Below are 18,841 nucleotides of genomic sequence, written 5' to 3'. Positions count from 1 at the left end.
TACTTCAACGGGACATGAGCATTCAAAATGTTGAGTCAGAAACCAAATTTCTAACATGTCTGTATAAATAAAAGCCTGATTTATTTACTCTTTTGTCTAGTTACTAGAGTGTTAACTCTGTCAGGGCAGAGGGACAGTCTGTTTTGTTCGCCTCCTTATTTTCAGCATGTGCTAGGAATATATATTTTCTAAAAAAAATGGACTTTGAACCAGTCTCTAAGCATAACAGGCCATTTCAGAGCGTATATACACAACTTTCTTTTATTATCACTTATATTGCAGAATTCATTTCAGTAATGCTCTCATTGCATTGCCTTTACCTTCCCATATTTTTAGCAACGCCCTTAATCCACTCTCCATATTTTAAGCTAGTGAATATGGTTTTATTCGCTGATATTTTAGTCTCACTTTCTTAGTCAATTCTATATGTTTCCTCTTCCCCTTCCTATACGTTACACGATTTTTTAAATTTAAAATTTATGATTATGCATAAAAATCTTTAAAAAAATAAAATAAAATTTATGATTATGCATTTCATGATAAATTACAAAAAATTAACTTGCATGTATAGTAGATAAAATACTGAGCACCCCACTACCACACAGGGAACCGTGTGAGAGCCTCCTTCCGTGTTTTGTAAGTGGTCTTTCCAACAAGTGCCCGCGCTTGGCCAGCCTGATTCACTGCTGTTTCCAATAAGATTTCTGCTGCTTTGTGAATTGAAAAGAACCGCTTAACTCACTTTCACTCTGATTAAATTTGGAAAGGAGAAGATTCCAGGCGTCAAGGCTAAAGGCAGCTCTTGAAAGTGTCCACTAGTTAAGATTTATGACTCCCATCACCTCTGGAGCTCCCTGCTTGCAGTCACTGTTCCACAAACACACTCTCTGCTTTTTCCTCCTGGGTTCTGGCTCCCTGTTTCCTCTGCTTAGACGTCCCGGCTCTGCCTCATTTAAGCTTCAACCTTCACTGAGAGAAAATCTAACCACCCTTCAGTGCCACTCACATTCATCCTCCTGGAAGCGTTCACGTTCTTTCACCAACTGAAATGTCTCCTTCCTTTGAATCCATGTGGCAATTTGTGCTTTCCTAGGAGAACTGATTATTACAGCACACACCTGCATCAATACATTGTTAAAGTCCTCTCCCCCTCTTCCTCTCCCCCACCTCCACCCCTCCATTCCTCTTCTCTCCCTCGTGTGGAATACTACACTGCATAAAGCTGGCTTCCCGGGGAGAAACACTGAGTAGCCCCTGATAAATCGAAGGTTGGGGTGTCCCTCGGAGTTCTCAGCAGTCCCAGAGAAAGGACCAGTCCCAGCCTATCTCCCTCATCACAGGAAGTCCACGTGTTCATTCCAAAGCACCTGTCACCACCCAGATACTTCTGCCCACACAGCCCTTTACATACTAGGATGACCCAGATTCCCACCTTACCTCTGCCACCAGACTTTCCCGGGGGTCCCCCGGAGTTCACAGTCAGCATTACCAATATCCTCTAAATATCCTGCCGTCTCTCAGACTATTAATTTTACTTTCTGATTTCTCACTCCCATACTGTCCCTCCCCCACCAAGAGACATGGCTTTCTGCAGCTGTCTCAGACAGCAACCCCCATACTTTACCCGGCGCAGAGCCTGGGGACAGAGAGATGGCAGGTATCTGTCTGAATGGAGGCTTCTAGAATGTCATTCCACCTCCTTTGCCACCTCCTCCCAATTCCTCTGAAGTCCCTGCCATAGTCAGATTATATCACTCACAAGTATCTCGCTACAGTCATCTATGGGCCTCTTGAAAAATCCCCTTTATTTATGGGATATTTTCAAGCTTGGCTTATTTTTCTTTCTTTCCACTACAAATGTTTTCAGTAGCATAAAGGGTCATGTGAAAATCCACAGGGGCTTCAATTCGCAGCAGCATCGGACTTTTGATCACTCCCTCTTACCAATCTGCTCTTTACGGGGCGCACAGACTGTGTTTTCCTGGCATTCCTATCCCCTCATGGCAGCGACTTCTCAGTATCCTCTAAAGGATTCTCTCCCTAATGTCTAAGTGGTGAGTGCCAAGGCTTAGTCTGTGGACCTTTCTATCTTCACCCATATTCTAGGTGATTTTACCCTGGCTCACCATTTCTTCCCTGAATCTGGATCAGCATCTGCGACTGCCTTGCCATATTAAAGAAGCCCCCACACATAAAATCTCCAAAAATGAACTCTTGATTTCTGCTACCACAGTACCTGGGGAGGGATGGGGACCCGCTCGGAACAAATCCTCAGGGTCGCTCTTGATTTTATCTCCTGCCCCATGTATAATCCATCAGCAAATCCTCTTGGCTGTCCTTGACTCCCTCCTGACCATCTCCCCAGCCTACCACCATGGTTCAGCCTACGGTCATGTCTCTCCTGGAAAGTAATGTATTGGGCTCTGTGGCTCCTCTTGTCTGAAAACACTGTTCACCACCGCCATGCTAACCCTGCACAACATCCGGAATAATCCTCCTATACTGGGTTATGTCATGCCTCTGAACAAAACCGTTCCTTTCTAACACATCGAGGATAAACCCCATATTCTAGTCCTGGGCTACATTTCCAATCTCATCTCCAACCAGTCTTCCAGCCATACTGACCTCCAGGTCCCACTAGCGTTACGGACTTGACAGTGGAATGAACAGAATGCTCCTGACCTAGGAATCCACAAGTCTTGCTCTTGACCACGTGACTTTGTATTAGATAGCTACCTATTTTATCTATCAACGACTTGTTTCTTTCACTAGCTTGTAGTACTAGGATGATAACTCTGTTTTCGTTTGTTTTTTGAACTGCTCTATGTTCAACTTCAAGAACGGTACATGCGGAATAGTAAAAAAAATATTTGCTGACTGAATGAACTGAATCAATCCACACTTCATGGGACTAAAATGTAAAATAGGATACAAATCAACTCCTCTGGAGTTGCTTCTTACTTGTAAATCATAATGTGATTGAGATATAATGTGACTGACACATTTGTGGGCCACTTTTGGTTCTAAGTGGTGATTCAGATCGGGAGTCAGTTTTTGGTGCTATGAAGGAGCTGTGCTGCAAGCACACTATACATGTTCATTTGCTTGGCTGATTTTCCTCTTTTATACTTAGTGTGCATAAGATGAGAAAACTGTATGTTAAAAGAGTTCTAGAGTTCTAATCGTGGCTCTCCTGGTAACAAGAAGAGAAAGGCAACTAACTGACCATGAGTGAAACTAGAGAGAAACCCAACAGCTGGATTTGCTCAGGGAAATTTAGGTTTTATGCATGTACATGAATGCTATTTAAAAAAATATTCTTAAAAGGGGCGCCTGGGTGGCTCAGTCGTTAAGCGTGCGCCTTCGGCTCAGGGCGTGATCCCAGGGTCCTGGGATCGAGCCCCGCATCAGGCTCCTCTGCTGGGAGCCTGCTTCTTCCTCTCCCACTCCCCCTGCTTGTGTTCCCTCTCTTGCTGGCTGTCTCTCTGTCAAATAAATAAATAAAATCTTTAAAAAAAATTCTTAAAATACCTCCAGGAAAATAACTGCAATTAAGAATATAAAATGCTGGAATGCCTGGGTGGCTCAGTCAGTTAAGCATCTGCCTTTGGCTCAGGTCATGATCTCAGGGTCCTGGGACTGAGCCACTGTCAGTCTCCTTGCTCAGCAGGGAGTCTGCTTTTCCCTCTGCCCCTCACCCCTGCTCATGCTCGCTGGCTCTTGCTCTGACCAAAAAAAAAAAAAAAAAAATCTTAAAATAAAGAATGTAAAATGCTCTAACCTCTAAACTTTCTCCCCAGTGTAATACAGTATTTATCAATTTATTTCTCAGTAACAAAACTATTATAACTTTATGTACTGCTAGCCATTTACAAAATGTTTCAACATATCTGATGATGACTAATTGGAGAGAAATGAGAAATTATCAATTTTAGTCTTGGATATTGTGCTTTAAAAAAATTCTAAGTAGGTTTGTGATTTTTTTTCTGACATATCTGAGGGTTCTTTTTTTTTTTTTTTTTTAAGATTTTATTTATCTATTTAACACAGATAGAGACAGCCAGCGAGAGAGGGAACACAAGCAGGGGGAGTGGGAGAGGAAGAAGCAGGCTCATAGCGGGGGAGCCTGATGCGGGGCTCGATCCCATAACTCTGGGATCACGCTCTGAGCTGAAGGCAGAAGCTCAACCGCTGTGCCACCCAGGCGTCCCTGAGGGTTCTTTTTAACTTTACTTAGTAAAGTGCTACAATTAGTAGTGTTATGTTTTACATTTGTTTTGGATTTTGAGTTTTAAAAAACACTGCAGTAAAAACAATTTATTATATTATATCTTCTATTAGAAAACAGTAATTTTATATTTGCCACTAGAAACTCCAGCTTGCAAATCTTTGGAGTTATCCTGAATTAAACCTATGAGAGGCCTACAAATCTGCTGGGAGCCATGCATTTTAATGATTTAATATCTTAATCAGTGTAAATTATCATAAGTCATTCTTCCTATTTTCGTAGTAAAAATAAAACAACAGTTGCACAGTATTCGCTTCATAACTAATCTGTATTTAGTTTGGCTAATTAAACTCATGTATCTCTGAGTTTCAGACTTTCGTTTAAACAACATGAATAAGTACTCAGTCAATACAAACTACATGCTTACGCTGTGTCTGCAAAGTCTGAGCTCTCTGTTTTAACGTCAGCTCGGTATCTTAATAAATTTTCTCGTACCTTAACTCTGAGCACAGAAGTAAACATCCTTGCATCTTCAGATACACCTCCAATGTAGAATTTTTTCTGAAATACTGGGGGATGATCATTTTCATCCTGAATCTCAATATACACTTTAGCCGTATTGCCTGGAGGATAAGAAATAATATATTTTTAATTGGTGGCTATTCACTAGAAAAAATGCACTGGAGTAAATACTTATTATACTTTCTTTCTTTTTTATTTTTTGCTCTGAAACAATGGAAATGGCTTAAATCAGAAAGTCATTCCTGAACGGCAAGTCTAATCCCCCCGAGGTCCATGGGGGACACGGATAATGATGCTTCTGGCATAATAATGTGAAGTTGTTGTAATTTCTTTTAATTACAATGCCTTGGTAATTCATTTTACTTGATATAATAGGCACTAAAGTATTGTGTTCTGTTAATTTTAATGAAACAAGTCAACTGTTCATGGTCACAAACACTTCACACACTACCAATTACACCAAAGGGACACAAACATATAAACACCTTATGAAATAAGACAAACTGACATCAACTAAAATTGATATTTTTTCCTTAACTGTAAAACTAGCAACGATAGTCTCTCAGTTTAAAAATGTACAATATATATATATATATATATTTAATTTTAGGGTGAAAAGTAAACAGTGTTTGGGTGAGGGGCTTATTTCCACAAAGAGAAACCAAGTTTAATCATATGTTATAGGCTATCATTCATCCACTGAAAAGATGAAGCTGGAGAGATGACCGTCCTGTGACTCGTCAACACTGCTGTGTAACATCTGTCATACTAAATATGGCATAAAGAATGTATTTCATCATCAAATGTTAGAACCTCACCCCTTCAGTCATCGTCCCCTTAATGAGAAATGTAGCACGTGTCATAGTCTATGCATCACCCTTTACAAAGAACCTGATATATAAAAGTAACTCGGGGGGGCTTTGGGGGGGGGCTCAGTTGGTTAAGCGTCTGCCTTTGGCTCAGGTTATGATCCCTGGGTCCTGGGACTGAACCCTGCACTGGGCTCCCTGCTTAGTGGGGAGTCTGCTTCTCCCTCTCTCTCAAATAAATAAATAAATAACTCACAATCCAGAAAAAAAATGTGGAATAGGTAATCATTTTGCAACAAGTAGATTGAAACGATAGAAGTATTCTGATGTCTTACCTACATGAATTTTTCTCATACATTTAAATTAGGATCAAATATAGGGCAACTGAGCTACAAATTATTTATCAGGATACCCTAAAGGTGTGTCTTTATCATCTCCCCAACTACAACTAATTAGCACCGATCTACAAGCACGGTAGGCACATCGTGGGTGTACAATATCTGAGTAGATTGAACACATGAAGGAATAACCTGCATTGTCTTAGAACTGAGACACAGGCTGCTTTCTGCTTGCCCTGAGAAAGGTCAGAGCAGCAAGAGTTATTATCGTCGAGGTTTTAACCCTACCCTGCTGCTACCCATTTAGTTTCTCTTATTTGTCTCTTTCTCACCATCCCTGACCTGGAGGAGTCAGAATCAGAAGGAGAGTGCCCTAGGTCAACAGAGAAGGTGCCATCAGGGAAGGAAGGCTAATGGCAGAGTGTGGGCTCCATCCTGCAGCGCAGGGGTGGGAGGTGGGGGGCTCTGAGCTGCACCCTGGTCGGCCACCAGTCGAGTTCGTCCAAAACGAACACCACTTTCATCTTACTAGTGGACCATTTTTATCTCTGGAATCAAAGGACCTAACAGCTCTAAATTTAATATGTTTTAACAAAAGGAATCCCAAACTACAGTATTTATGTTCTTAATGACATTAGTTATGGTCCCTATTGGCAACACTTGAGAAAGTGAAGGCCTATTTTAAACTCGCTGTAAAGGAATAAATTTATGCTCTGAGATTTATCTACTTTTCTCCTGACATTTTATAAGATGATGACAGAAGGTTAAGGCCCAGGTACAAACGTATTATGCCATCAGGAACAATTTGTGCTTTAGCAAATCTTTTAAAAAGTGAGTATTTCCTTAAGTATTGGGAAAAATAATGTGAGAATCAGTGTTGTAATTTAAAGTGACTCTTACATGCTAATAAACATATTACATGTACGCATTTTATAAATGCCAGAGGACAGTAAAAAACTTAAAATATCAGTTTAGTAGTTACTAAAAATCTCCAAAATTAACATCTAGATAAATATCTATTTACACTAATAATATTCAATGAGTGTAAATTTTCTGTAAAATAATTTATCCTGCTTTAACCACTGGACTAAAGTTTTTCAAGGTTTCATCTTACAAATATCTTTATTACCATGTAAAATACCATGCTTCCGTATCAATTGTGCGTAAGTCCATATCTGTTATGAGACTGATACAGAGTTTAACCATATTTCAGTTGGTACTTTAAGTAAACCATAAAGTAAATTGTGATAGTATTTCCATAAATACATAAATTATATGAGGAGAGCAAGCACGATGATTGGGGAAAAATCACAGGACTGAATTATCTGTTTAAATTTTTCTTGCCAGGTTTGGGCATTTTTAACTTTATATAATGATAATAATAATAATAATAGTAACAATAAATATATCTACGTAACATACCTACTTCTCTGTTTTTTTATTGGTTGCTCTTCGTCTTGCCTCTAATGTCTTTTCAATGTGATGAGTTAGTTTCTCCTCTTGACTTTTAAGATATTTGCCTAACAATCCTGCAGTTTAATAAAATTATACTGGAATTGGATCATAAATCTGTGCTACTGAACTGCATAATTTCTTTTTTTTTTTTAAAGATTTTATTTATTTATTTAACACAGATAGAGACAGCCATCGAGAGAGGGAACACAAGCAGGGGGAGTGGGAGAGGAAGAAGCAGGCTCATAGCGGAGGAGCCTGATGTGGGGCTCGATCCCACAACGCCGGGATCACGCCCTGAGCCGAAGGCAGACGCTTAACTGCTGTGCCACCCAGGCGCCCCTGAACTGCATAATTTCTATCTCATCTGCCCGGAAAATAAGGGGAAAGAAAATATTATAGGTTTTTTATATTTACTCAGTTTATAATGCTGTTGAGTTCCATGTAAGTTTTATCCTGGGCTATTTTTATACCCAATAACTTTATCATAATTACTGCCTTATTGCATTTCATACACTGGAGTTTTGCGCAATCACTATTTATTCATTTTATTTTTAAAAACATATTTTATTTTAAAGGTTTTATTTATTTGAGAGAGAGAGGGACAGAGCATGAGCGGGGGGGGAGGGGCAGAGGGAGAAGCAGACTCCCCATTGAGCAGGGGCCCTGAGACCATGACCTGAGCTGAAAGCAGACGGTTAACCGACTGAGCCACACCAGTACCCCTTAAGGATTTTATTTTAAAATAATCTCTACACCCAATATGGGACTTGACGCCCACAACCCCGAGATCTAGAATCACATGCTCCACCCAATGAGTCAGCCAGGTGCCCCCACAATTTTATTGCAATAGGAAAAAAAAAAAAGCAGCACCAAAGTGTGGTTAATGGTATAATTATTTTTTTACATCTATAGGAACCTATTTAAAAATATTTTTCATTTTAATCATGACTTTGTCCAAATTTAAAACCATCAACATAAACATTTTCTTATTTTGATAGCTCCTTGTTTCTCATTAGAAGTTGAAGAATTTAAGCCCAGATTCACATCTTCATGTGGTCTTCCTAAGCTTAGCTAAAATTCAATACTGGGAGCTAATAGATATTGGGCAGTATGTGGCTGGCATTGTTCCAAGCTATACAGGACAATCCAATCCATGAAACGGAGCTGTTATCACAGCTATTGTTATTCTCATCTTCATGCAGAGAACTGACATGAGAACAAGGTTAGGTGTTGGCCCTGTTCTCTCTGGCACATGGTTTGGCTGAGACTGGAACCCATAATGAGGCACTAGGACGCAAGCACTGACATCTGCTTGCTGTTGCCTCTAGCTCCTTGGGAAAAGGGCAAATTTGTGCGCCCTAACATGGGTGAAAAGAAGTTTCAGATTTACTGCAGGCAACACTTTTGATTGACTGACCACAAACAACACTTTAAAGATTACAATTGCAAACACCTTGTCTTTCTTTAATTTCTCACAAGGAGCCTCTGCACCTTGCAGCCCGAGATGTCCTCGCCGACACCCCAGAGGTCATTTCATCCCTCTCTTGAATTCCCACACAGCCCTCAACACTGTCCCAAGTGACTTTAGTGCACTGTTTATGATCTGACTCCCCAGTTATCATAGGAAGTAACTGATGGCCTGTTCTGTATTGTGTTTTTATTGAACAAGTAAACTCATAAATACATTAACTGATCAATACATTTTAGTATTTGCCTTTGCTGGTGATGATTCCAGCCCAGTCATCCCCCTCAGGATAATAAATTTCATGAATTTATAATGCGTTGTGTGAAACACAATGTCATCTTAGGTGCCTGGAATTTGCCTATACCCACTTTAAGAAACGTCCTCTAATGGTCAGGGGTCAGATTTGGTCAGAAGATAAAAGAATATCTTAAGGATACAGTTTGTAAGGCAGAAAATGAAGTGGGGGGGGGATCATGGATAAACCTGCAGGGCACTTTGCCAAATTAAGTCAGACAAATACTGTATGATCTCGCTTATACATGGAATGGAAACAAGCAGAACTTATGGAAACAGTGAGGGAGGGGGAACATGGCGGGCGTGCTGTTGATCAAACGGACAACGTCCGGTTATAAGATGACTCCGTTCTGAGACTCTAGTGGACACCATGGTGACTGGCGTTTCTCATACTGCCTTGTTTATCTGCTCAGAGTAAATCTTAAACGTTCTCACTACACACAGGTGGGCGTAGGTATGCAGACGCATAGGCGCACACACAGGTGAGTCGATGGATGGTAACGGCGTAAGGTGATGGATCCAAGAACTAGTTAACTTGATTGTGGTAAATCATTTCACAATATATACGTATATCAACTCACCGTATTGTAAACCTTAACAATTTTATTTGCCAATTATACCTAAATAAATCTGGAAACGAATTTTGGTAGGTCTAATCAAAGACTGTAAAATGAATACTGGGCATTCACAAAATAAATAAAACACACCAGGTGGTTTCATCGGATGTGGCTCACATGTTCTGACTCACAGACATGCCATTTGCATGACACTAGAGGCGTTATTGGCTTACACACTTTCATGACGCTTTTTTAAGGACTTGGGGCTCTATCCTGACCTTCCACCCAATTGGGGTTTTGATGATTTCAAAGGCAGAAACTTGGAAGCAACTCTGATTTAAATTCCTTTAAGGAAATCCACTTTTTACATTTTTAAGAATATTTGCACAATCTTATTTTTGGGGGGGGTCAATACCATACCCTTTATTTAAGGTAGCTGTGAAGCTGCTGAAACAGAAAGATGTGGAGGGAAAACAGGAAAGGGGCGTTGATAAAATGGATGGGAGAACAGTGTGAGATGAGCAACACCACGTGCCCTCCCCTTCCGGGTGAGACCACACAAGGACTGCGAGGAGCCCCACAGGGGATGAAGGACATTACAAGCTGGGGGGCAGATTTATTTGGCATGTGTTTTGGTTAAAGACATTATACTCTTCCTATGCACTTGAGGCCTCAGTGCCTCATTTCCCTCTCCTGATTCACAGTCTTTTTCTCCAGTTTTGTAGGAGAGAACCTCTTCTTTGGGCAGCACCTTTGGCTTCAGTGAGCCAAGAGGTTCCAGAAGGGGCCGCTCCAGTGAGGGAATGTGAGACGTGTCCTTAGTTTGAAGAAAGAGAAAACAGAACTGCTTAATAGTAAAGCTCAGGAAAGAAAGCAGGAGTCAGAACAGAACCTCCTGGAATAGCCCTCTCTTCCCTTAGGCCACCTAAACAAAGTGAAAGGTATTCAGAAAAGTAAGCGATGCTCAAAATACCATTCACTTCAACTTGACTCCATGTTACTCTTACTGTGAGCGTTACTCCATGTTTTTCAAGATCAAATTTAGTTTGGAATTATTTTTTCTTCTTTCCTTTACTTTCAATAATTAATTCTGGGCTGTTAGTTTTCCCAGGAAGTGCCTAGTATTCTCAAGATCAATCTCTTTCTTCTATCCACACGACGAACCTATTGTCTACACTGCAGTGGGTTCTCAAAAAAGACTTTCTGGATGGCGATCCAAGGAGTTAAAGCCATGGTTCTCAGCCACGGTTGACTCGGCTCATCTGGAGGCATTTTTGGTGGTAATAACCGCAAAAGGAGGATAGGTAGCGAAATTTAGTAAGTAGAGGCCAGGGATGCTGAGAAACATCCTGTGAGAAACAGGACAGGCCCCCACAGCAAAAAAAAAAAAATTATCCAGCTCAAACTGTGGATAGTGATGAAGCTTTTATTTTATTTAAAATAAAAGAGGTTAGAGGAGTTAAGATAAATGGAAAGATTGTGTGGGTATTTAATAACACCGTGTCCTGAGTCTACCTGCATGCACATGTCTTTAATATGGGACTACATCAAAACAGACTGATATTGTTCAATCAAAGGATGGCTATCCCCATTTTGGCTGAGTTCTTTAAAGGCAGGGGTTCGATCCTATTCACAAGCACTCCTGTCATTGCCCATTGGCCTCTGCTCTTGATATTGCCTCCATCTTAATGCTCTGAGCTCAAAGCACATCTCTAAACATCACTGATAAATACATCAAAGAAATAATTACTGTCATCCTTAGGATTAAAGGAGTTTTGTCTGATTAGAAAACATACGCTAGACTCTGAAACCTTGGAGGCAATGACTGTTTTCCTTATTGTTATATATTTTTCATGGTGTACTGCATTAAATAGATCTTTTTGAAATGTTATCGTAATGACGGTAAATGGCTTATATATTCTCCAATGATTCTATTGCAGAGAATTTTCAAAATGCTTGGAATACCAGGCCTACTTTGTTATTCTGCTGGTGCCAAAACATTGATTAGTTCCTCATGAAATCACATGTGCGCGCGCACACGCACGCACGCGCACACACACCTTTTTACGCTGTCTTTCCATTGATGCTATTTTTGTATATGCTTGACTGACAAGTTAATTCTTTGGAAGCACTGTGATTTCCACATGGTAAGTGTTCAATAAATGTTGATTTAGACCAGAATCGCTACCACCCCTCACACCCAGTATCCACTTAAATAAAATGAATCGCTCTATTTTATCCCCATAAATGAAATGAGATCATATATTTCAAGCCCTTAAAAATCACAGTACCAAACAAAAATATTGGTATTAGAAAATACTGACTCTGAAATCATTTCATAAATCTAAGGGCTATTTGGAATGACTTTGAGGATTTATGGTATTTTTACTATTGTTTAATTTCCTCTGCGTTCCTCAGCCCTCCTTTCTGTGCCAGATAAATGACTGATTCTTTAGATAAAGTAGTGTTTAAGAACAAAAGGATCATCTGAGATAAGAACTTAATCCGATCTAAGGTTTATGGATATTCAGTTAAAAAAAAATAGGCTCTGATTTGAAAAAAAAAAAAGCATGGAAGAAATAAATGTTTTGGTGTGTTCATTAGATGGCATTTGCAGGAATACAATATATTTACATGCTCTTTTGAAAAATGAATTAAGTATGTTAGAATGAGAAAAACCCCTGCTTTTTTTCTTTCTCAGCTTTCTGCTCTGCAGGAATGGTACTTAGTTATATTTATACACACTATTTATTTTCAGTAGCTAGGCACCAAGAGAGATTCAATCTTTTGAGGTTCATTTTAATAGTTTTGTAATTGAGCTCTGACGTTGATTTAATTAGCCTTTGCACGATTTTAATTGCTTGTATCTAAAACATACATTTTGTGTACGTGTTTGCTGAAAGGTGAATAACCGAATTAAGAAACTGCCTGTAACTATTGGCTTCAGAAACTTACACTCAGATTACTATAATATATACTTGTTTTTAGCTAAGTCTCTTAGCCAAGCAAATTATGACACTGACAATTTTACCAGAACAGTGATGGGGAGATAATCAGAAGAGTACTATTCTCAATACCAACTGAAGTTTGGCTTTGTATCCAAATAACATATTTTCCCATTAGGAACATTTAATGAACTTAAGTTTCTCTGTAAACGCTAACCAGAAAAATAGAAGCTAAGAATGCAATATTGTTTCTTTTCATTGGTATTGCTAGCATTTTGTTTTAATCCTGTGAGGCCGAACTGATGCATTTAGAGGCTTTGCGAGGCAATGATTATGTCTTTTAGCTCACTCTGTTTCCATCCAGAATAAACAGTAAACACTGTTTTAATTCATTTGTGTCTATTAAACTCCAACTCTCTCCACAATGCAGCTTAATACAGGACTTATAAGTGAGTAAGGGACAGGTGGGGCAAGGTAGCAAGAGACAGATAAGGGGCTTTGTGTTTAGGCTCACAGAAATCACCAAAATGTGGGGGTGTGGGAAAAGCAGAGATAAGGGAATAAACCAGACCACCCGCCATAGGACCACCCTGCCCTGGCGTGGGGGGTATTTTATGATAATCACCTGTGACCAACAAAGACTAACCAGACCCTAAAATGAAGGTTAAGTTATCACTAGTCCTTGCTCAGTGGTGTTATCAGTAGAAATGTTAAAAGGATGTAAGTTCCCTGGTTAGCTTTCTATAAAAACCAACCTTAAAGGCCCTCGTTGACAACACTGTCGGGACCCCTCCCTCTTGAGAGCTTTTCCTGTATCTTCGCTTAATAAACTTCTGTGGCTTTACTCACTCTCTGTTGTCCGCAAGATCCATTCTCAGGCTCCGTGAGACAAGAACCTCGCTCTCCCATGTCATTTTGGTGCCAAACCTGGGATCACTTCCACCAAAGGATGAGTAAAAGCGGACTCTTTTCTTTCTTTTCTTTCCTGGGAGATGTCTCTCAGGACCTCTTACACACGTGACCTCTTACAAACAGCAAAACCAGGCACCAGTCGGTTAAAGGGGAAGAGCGCAGGCGCGGGTCTTAGGTCTCAGGTGATAGGCTTCTGGGGAAAGCGTGGTCACCCCCTTCCTCAAACCAAGGGATTGCTGGCCTAACCCCACCCAATCCTGCTTTCTGTTCATTGGCTTTTCTTAAATGACTTTCTCCTGCCTCAGGTCCCTTGCCTCAGGTCCTTCCAATCTCCTGTGATCAGTAGGCCCAGCTAACCGGGGATTCGGCTCAGGGTCGCCTTTACCCTCCGCAATTCCTTCTCTAAGCCCCTGGGAATTTTATGGGTTCAGTGGTCCCACTGTGTCACACGGGGGAAGAATGTTGCCCATGAAGATATAAGGTTTTTTTCATTTAAAAATGTCTTTTCATGAGAACTTAGTTCAGGAGGAAAATCTTTTCCTCATTTTTTGTTGTTTGGTAAGTTATGTTTTTCTGTTAGGCACCACTTAGGTTTAATCATGGCCAGTGATCAAAACCCAAGGTATTGGCAAGCAGGATTAGAGCTGTCTCTTTATATGATACTTTAGAGGGAGCCCAATGTTTTCCGGGCATTTGCTGGAATACTTTGGGCAGTAAGGAGGGAATTACAGACCTCCAGTCAATTCCTCGATTGGTTGCATTAGCAGCTGGGACTTTAATGGGTCATATAGTTAGGGCTTTCTTATTCCAACAACAGAAATATGAAATTATGATGCTAAATCTTGGGGTCTACACCCCTCAACAGGGCCATGCTTGCAAACAAGACCTCAGGAATACGGACAGAAAAAGCACCCAGGGGTAAGGGGAGGGAAGATAATTGATTCAAAGTCTAAACTGTTCACCTCGGTAAGCTTTAGGATTAGGCCAGATTTTTTGGGGGGCGGGGGATCCAGAGGAGAAAAGGAGGATCAGGTGACGGATGGGTAAGAGTGGCTACTCCCGCCGGCCTGATCCCTCCCCAACCCAAGATGTCAGGCCACTCTTTCACCTTGGGTAGGAAACCATGGGACACCTTGGTTCACAGGAGGGAGCTGATATGTAGGGATGCCTTCATAGTCACCTCTGTAACAGGTACAGGGTAACACCTACCGGGATCACGAGATGGGAAACTATTCTCCCTGGTGACTCCTCTGGATTGGGTACTGCAAAATTGGGTAATTTCCCTTGTAAAACTTTCTAGTGTTTTCCATGGGTTAAACATGGCAGGTTCTTCAAGGCAAGGTCAAATCTTGCCTTCGTGGCAAGGCATGGTCTCTTCAGTTCCCAAGGACTGTTCCTTGGGGTATCTTTTAACCCATTGGAAATAATTTGGATTGCAAATTTAGGAAAGCATTGCGCTCCTAGGATGCTCACCGTATGGGCACGGTGGGATCAGGTCTCTCCTGCAGGAAACAGGGCAGAGAGACTGAGGTACCCTCGATCCATCCAGGCTTTCAGGGCTCTGAATCAGGGCCCCAACATGAAGGCCTCTTGCAGAAGGCATTTACCCAAACATGTTGGCTAGTAAACTCCCTCCTGACATTGGACAGTTGTCTAAAGAGCCCTTCTCCGATTTAATCCAGGTTGCTGGAGGAAACACAGCCATCCCTACCTAGCAAAGGGGATACTGACTCTCTGTCTCTCACTGTTTCTCCTAATAGATGTGAAGGCATCTCCCTCATTCATTTCCCGGGGGTTAATGGCTATAATTGGAGCCAGCTGTGGTTAGTTTACCTCGGGATGGGGACTTTAAGGAATATTCCCAAGCAGCTGCCGAAACTCCCTTTGCTCCAGGTAAGTTCCGTCTTCTCCAGCCTGACATGGACTGCCTAATCCCACTTGTTGGTGGAAAAACAGAGTGTTTACTCATCTGTCCAAGTGGATGAGCTTTAGAAATGGGAACCCTTTTTCTCTGTCTTCTGGAAGCACTTTGCCTCTTCTGTCTGCCCCACCCCCTCCTGTTTCTGTACCTTGGGTACGGGCTGGATACACCGCTCACTTCAGATTTCCCCACTAGTGTCTCAGGTAAAAATCTACAACGGGGAACAAACAGACTTCTAAAAGTGGACCCAGGAGGAATATAATGTGGTATTTAAACTAAGTTAAGTTGTTGGTTTAATTAAGACAGACATGTCTTTAAAGTTACCACCATTAAATGTGAAAACTTATTCTGCCAAGGTTTCCTGAAGGTCAAATAAGCTTGTGTTATCTCTGTTGGCATTTGTTTGCAAAAAGATAGCTAAAATGATGGTTAATTGTATGTCTTATCAACGTTTTCATACAAAATTGTTAAAGTAGCTTTCAGAGTCTTTGGGATTAAATTCATTGGACATCTAGGTCTTTTCCAAATAGGATAAGGTGCTACATTATAGATTACTGGACTTAGGTTTGTGCTTTTGACTACTTATTGCAAAGAAACTTAAGGATATTTAAATCTGCTGGTACACATGCTTTGTGCTCAACCAGTTCATAAATTTGCCATCTGAAGAATTCTGGTGTGACAGTTCACAACTGGTTACTACTTAGTCTTCACGGGAGACTAAGATCTTTAAGAGTGCAAAATTCGGCAACTCTGTATGTAGAAAAGTAGGAGATGTGTAAGAAAGATACAAGGAATGGGAATACATTTTTGTTGAAGGTAAAAGAAAACAATTTTGTCCTAAATGAAATTGGTTGTTTGCAGAGAAATGGCTTGGAACAAAATCTGAATGCCAAAGAAAGTTGTAGAAGGTTTGAGAAGGGAAATTTTGGAAAGGAATTTTAGGTGTGGTCAGGACAAAGATTAAAATAAAGGGATTTTATAAGTACAATGGTGTAAGATTGAAAGTCTGCTATCTCTGTTAAAAAGACAAAGTTTTCTTGAATTGTTGGTGCTCTTGATAAAATGTAAAAGAGCTGTTTTCTCTTTGCCTGCCCAGAAAAACCAGTTTCTATGTTTTGCCTTTATCAGGGCTTTGAGGATCCCTAATCCTACTTAGGCTTGTGCTTTAAAACTTTCTAAGGTTTTAACAAACTTCTCCAAGATTTAAATTGTGAACGAAGTCTGGTTGACTTATTAGGCTTGTTTGTTTGGTATGTTACGTTCTGGTATAAAGTCATCATCACTCCATATTCTGGCTATTGAAGTGTTAACGTGCGACAGAAATAACTGAGTTTCCTTGTCTATTGTATCATAAAGAACTCTCACATCAGATCATTAACAATGTCCGTTTCTGAGTTTTTGTCATTTATAATTGTTCTTATTCTCTTGCAAAATGAGTGTCATCTTCAAGGAGGTTCATAAAAAGGAATTTTAGGACAAATACAAGTATTCAATATGTTTAAGATCAAAACTAAAATGGGTAAAAACTTCCAAAACTAAAGTTGCATTTTAAACAAGAATAGTAACATGGGACTAAGTGAATTGGGAAAAATGATTATAGCTTTGTTTTTGTTTGTGTGTTTGACTCTTGTTTGAAACACTGCTGGTTCTCTAGTGTTTGCTCTCCCAGATTAAGGAAAATTTCTTTTAAGAAATCCATGACTTACAAAAATGTGATAAAGTATTCATGTGTGAACAAAATCAAAGCATTTAACTTTTCTCTCTGCCTGAACCCTCTGAAATTCAAAAGACTTCAGTAAGTATCCTTTCTTCCACGGCAATCCTAGTCATTTGCATAAGTTCAATAAGAATCTGTTCTCCTTGTAACAGGTCACCATTGGAAATACTGGTTATTTTACCAAGGCTTTGACTGGAATGCCATATTTGAGAAACACACATAGACTCAGATATGACCAAACAGCTTTAAGGAACTAAGGTTGACTTTATGAAACCTGGGGTCATAAAGCCCCTTAGAAATATTGGCCTGATACTTTACTTAACCAGTTCCCAGCAGCCTCACCGGGTGAGTAAAGAATGTCACTTCCTGGCAGGTGCGGGAACCTCAAGATACTTCGGGGACCTCATGAAGAGGAATCTGCCCACATCTACAGGTATTGCAGGCATGTCTGATGGCAAGTACTTGGCTTGGCTTCTGGCCTGGAGAGGCTGCTAAAAGTTCGACCTAGAGATTCCTTATGAAAGTTCCAGCAAAGCAGATTGTAAAAGATCTATATGTCAATCATTATTCTTGCTGAGCTTATGAAAATAATGCTGCCATTTGTTAAAACTGGTCTTGTTTTTCAAACTAATTAGTCTTATTTGACAATCTCTGGAAATAAGGATTATTATAGAGAGAAATTGTGTTTCAATAACACACCTTTGTGGATGCTAAATTTTAATTCTGATTGTCTTTGAATGTTGTTTCCCTAAGCTAGACAACTTGAGGTAAATTTTAGAGAAATTCCCACAATAGCTCATGTATAGACAATCTTCTTGTTTGTTATTCTCTGGGGATAACAGGGCCCCATGGGCATATGATTACTTGAACAACTGGGAAATGGGATAGGTTCCCCAACAATTGTATAACTCAGCTATCCACCTTTACTATTCTATGCGGCTGGGATGACAAAAATCACTCTTTAAAAGCCAGAGCATACCCCATGGAGATAATGGATGGCCCCACTTTATGATTAGATTGGATGATGCACTTGGGGATGCCCTTATCTCCTGAGACAAGTCTTTTCCCATTTGCCAGTGATTCCTTGGATCAATTAGGATATTGTTAAGGCTGGACCTCCAACAAAAAGGGCTTCTTGATGGTTTCATCTCTCATAGTCATTTATCCTAGAAGTCACCTCTACTGACCTACAACTTCAAACAAAGGCTTTAACCAAGCATACAACAGCCCTCCTGGTAAAAAGAGTCTCAAAGCTCACTTGGGACTTCCAGGGCTTACGTTAGGACTGCATTATAAAATAGGCAAAACAGTATGCTTGCTCAGCAGGACTCTGAATGATACTTCTGAGGCACTGGATGCACTCAGCCAAGAATTAAATGAAGTCAGAGAAGGAATTCTTGAGACTGTCTACTATTGTTATACCATTTGGGGTGTGAAAAATGTCCTCACATGTGTTGTTTTAACATTGCAGTTAACTCCTCCAAGGTGTCCCAATTAATAGGGGACATTGGTGATCAATTAAATAAGACCAAGATATCCACTGATCCATTTGACAATTGGTAATTGGGGATCTTATCTGAAGGATGTGATCATAATTTTGGGCCTAATACTTGTTTTATGTTCATCCTTTTGTATGTCTTGATGCATGTACCATTTGGTGCCCGTCATATTCCCTGGA

At 40.3% G+C, this 18,841-nt stretch overlaps 1 protein-coding gene across 15 annotated transcripts in view; it reads right to left on the bottom strand.

Moving 5' to 3' along the window:
* Positions 1-18,841, bottom strand: part of PCDH15 (protocadherin related 15) — a 768,547-nt gene that overhangs the window by 96,017 nt on the left and 653,689 nt on the right. For all 15 annotated transcript variants that reach the window (XM_040624601.1, XM_040624600.1, XM_040624598.1 and 12 more), the window contains one exon: positions 4,724-4,851. In XM_040624601.1, the coding sequence (XP_040480535.1) occupies positions 4,724-4,851 (128 nt within the window). The remainder of the gene's footprint in view (positions 1-4,723; positions 4,852-18,841) is intronic.

This window comes from Ursus maritimus, unplaced genomic scaffold (assembly GCF_017311325.1).
Source record: "Ursus maritimus isolate PB19 unplaced genomic scaffold, ASM1731132v1 scaffold_7, whole genome shotgun sequence".
In the NCBI taxonomy this organism is placed as follows: Eukaryota; Metazoa; Chordata; class Mammalia; order Carnivora; family Ursidae; genus Ursus; species Ursus maritimus.
This window is presented reverse-complemented; position numbering and strand designations above follow the sequence as displayed.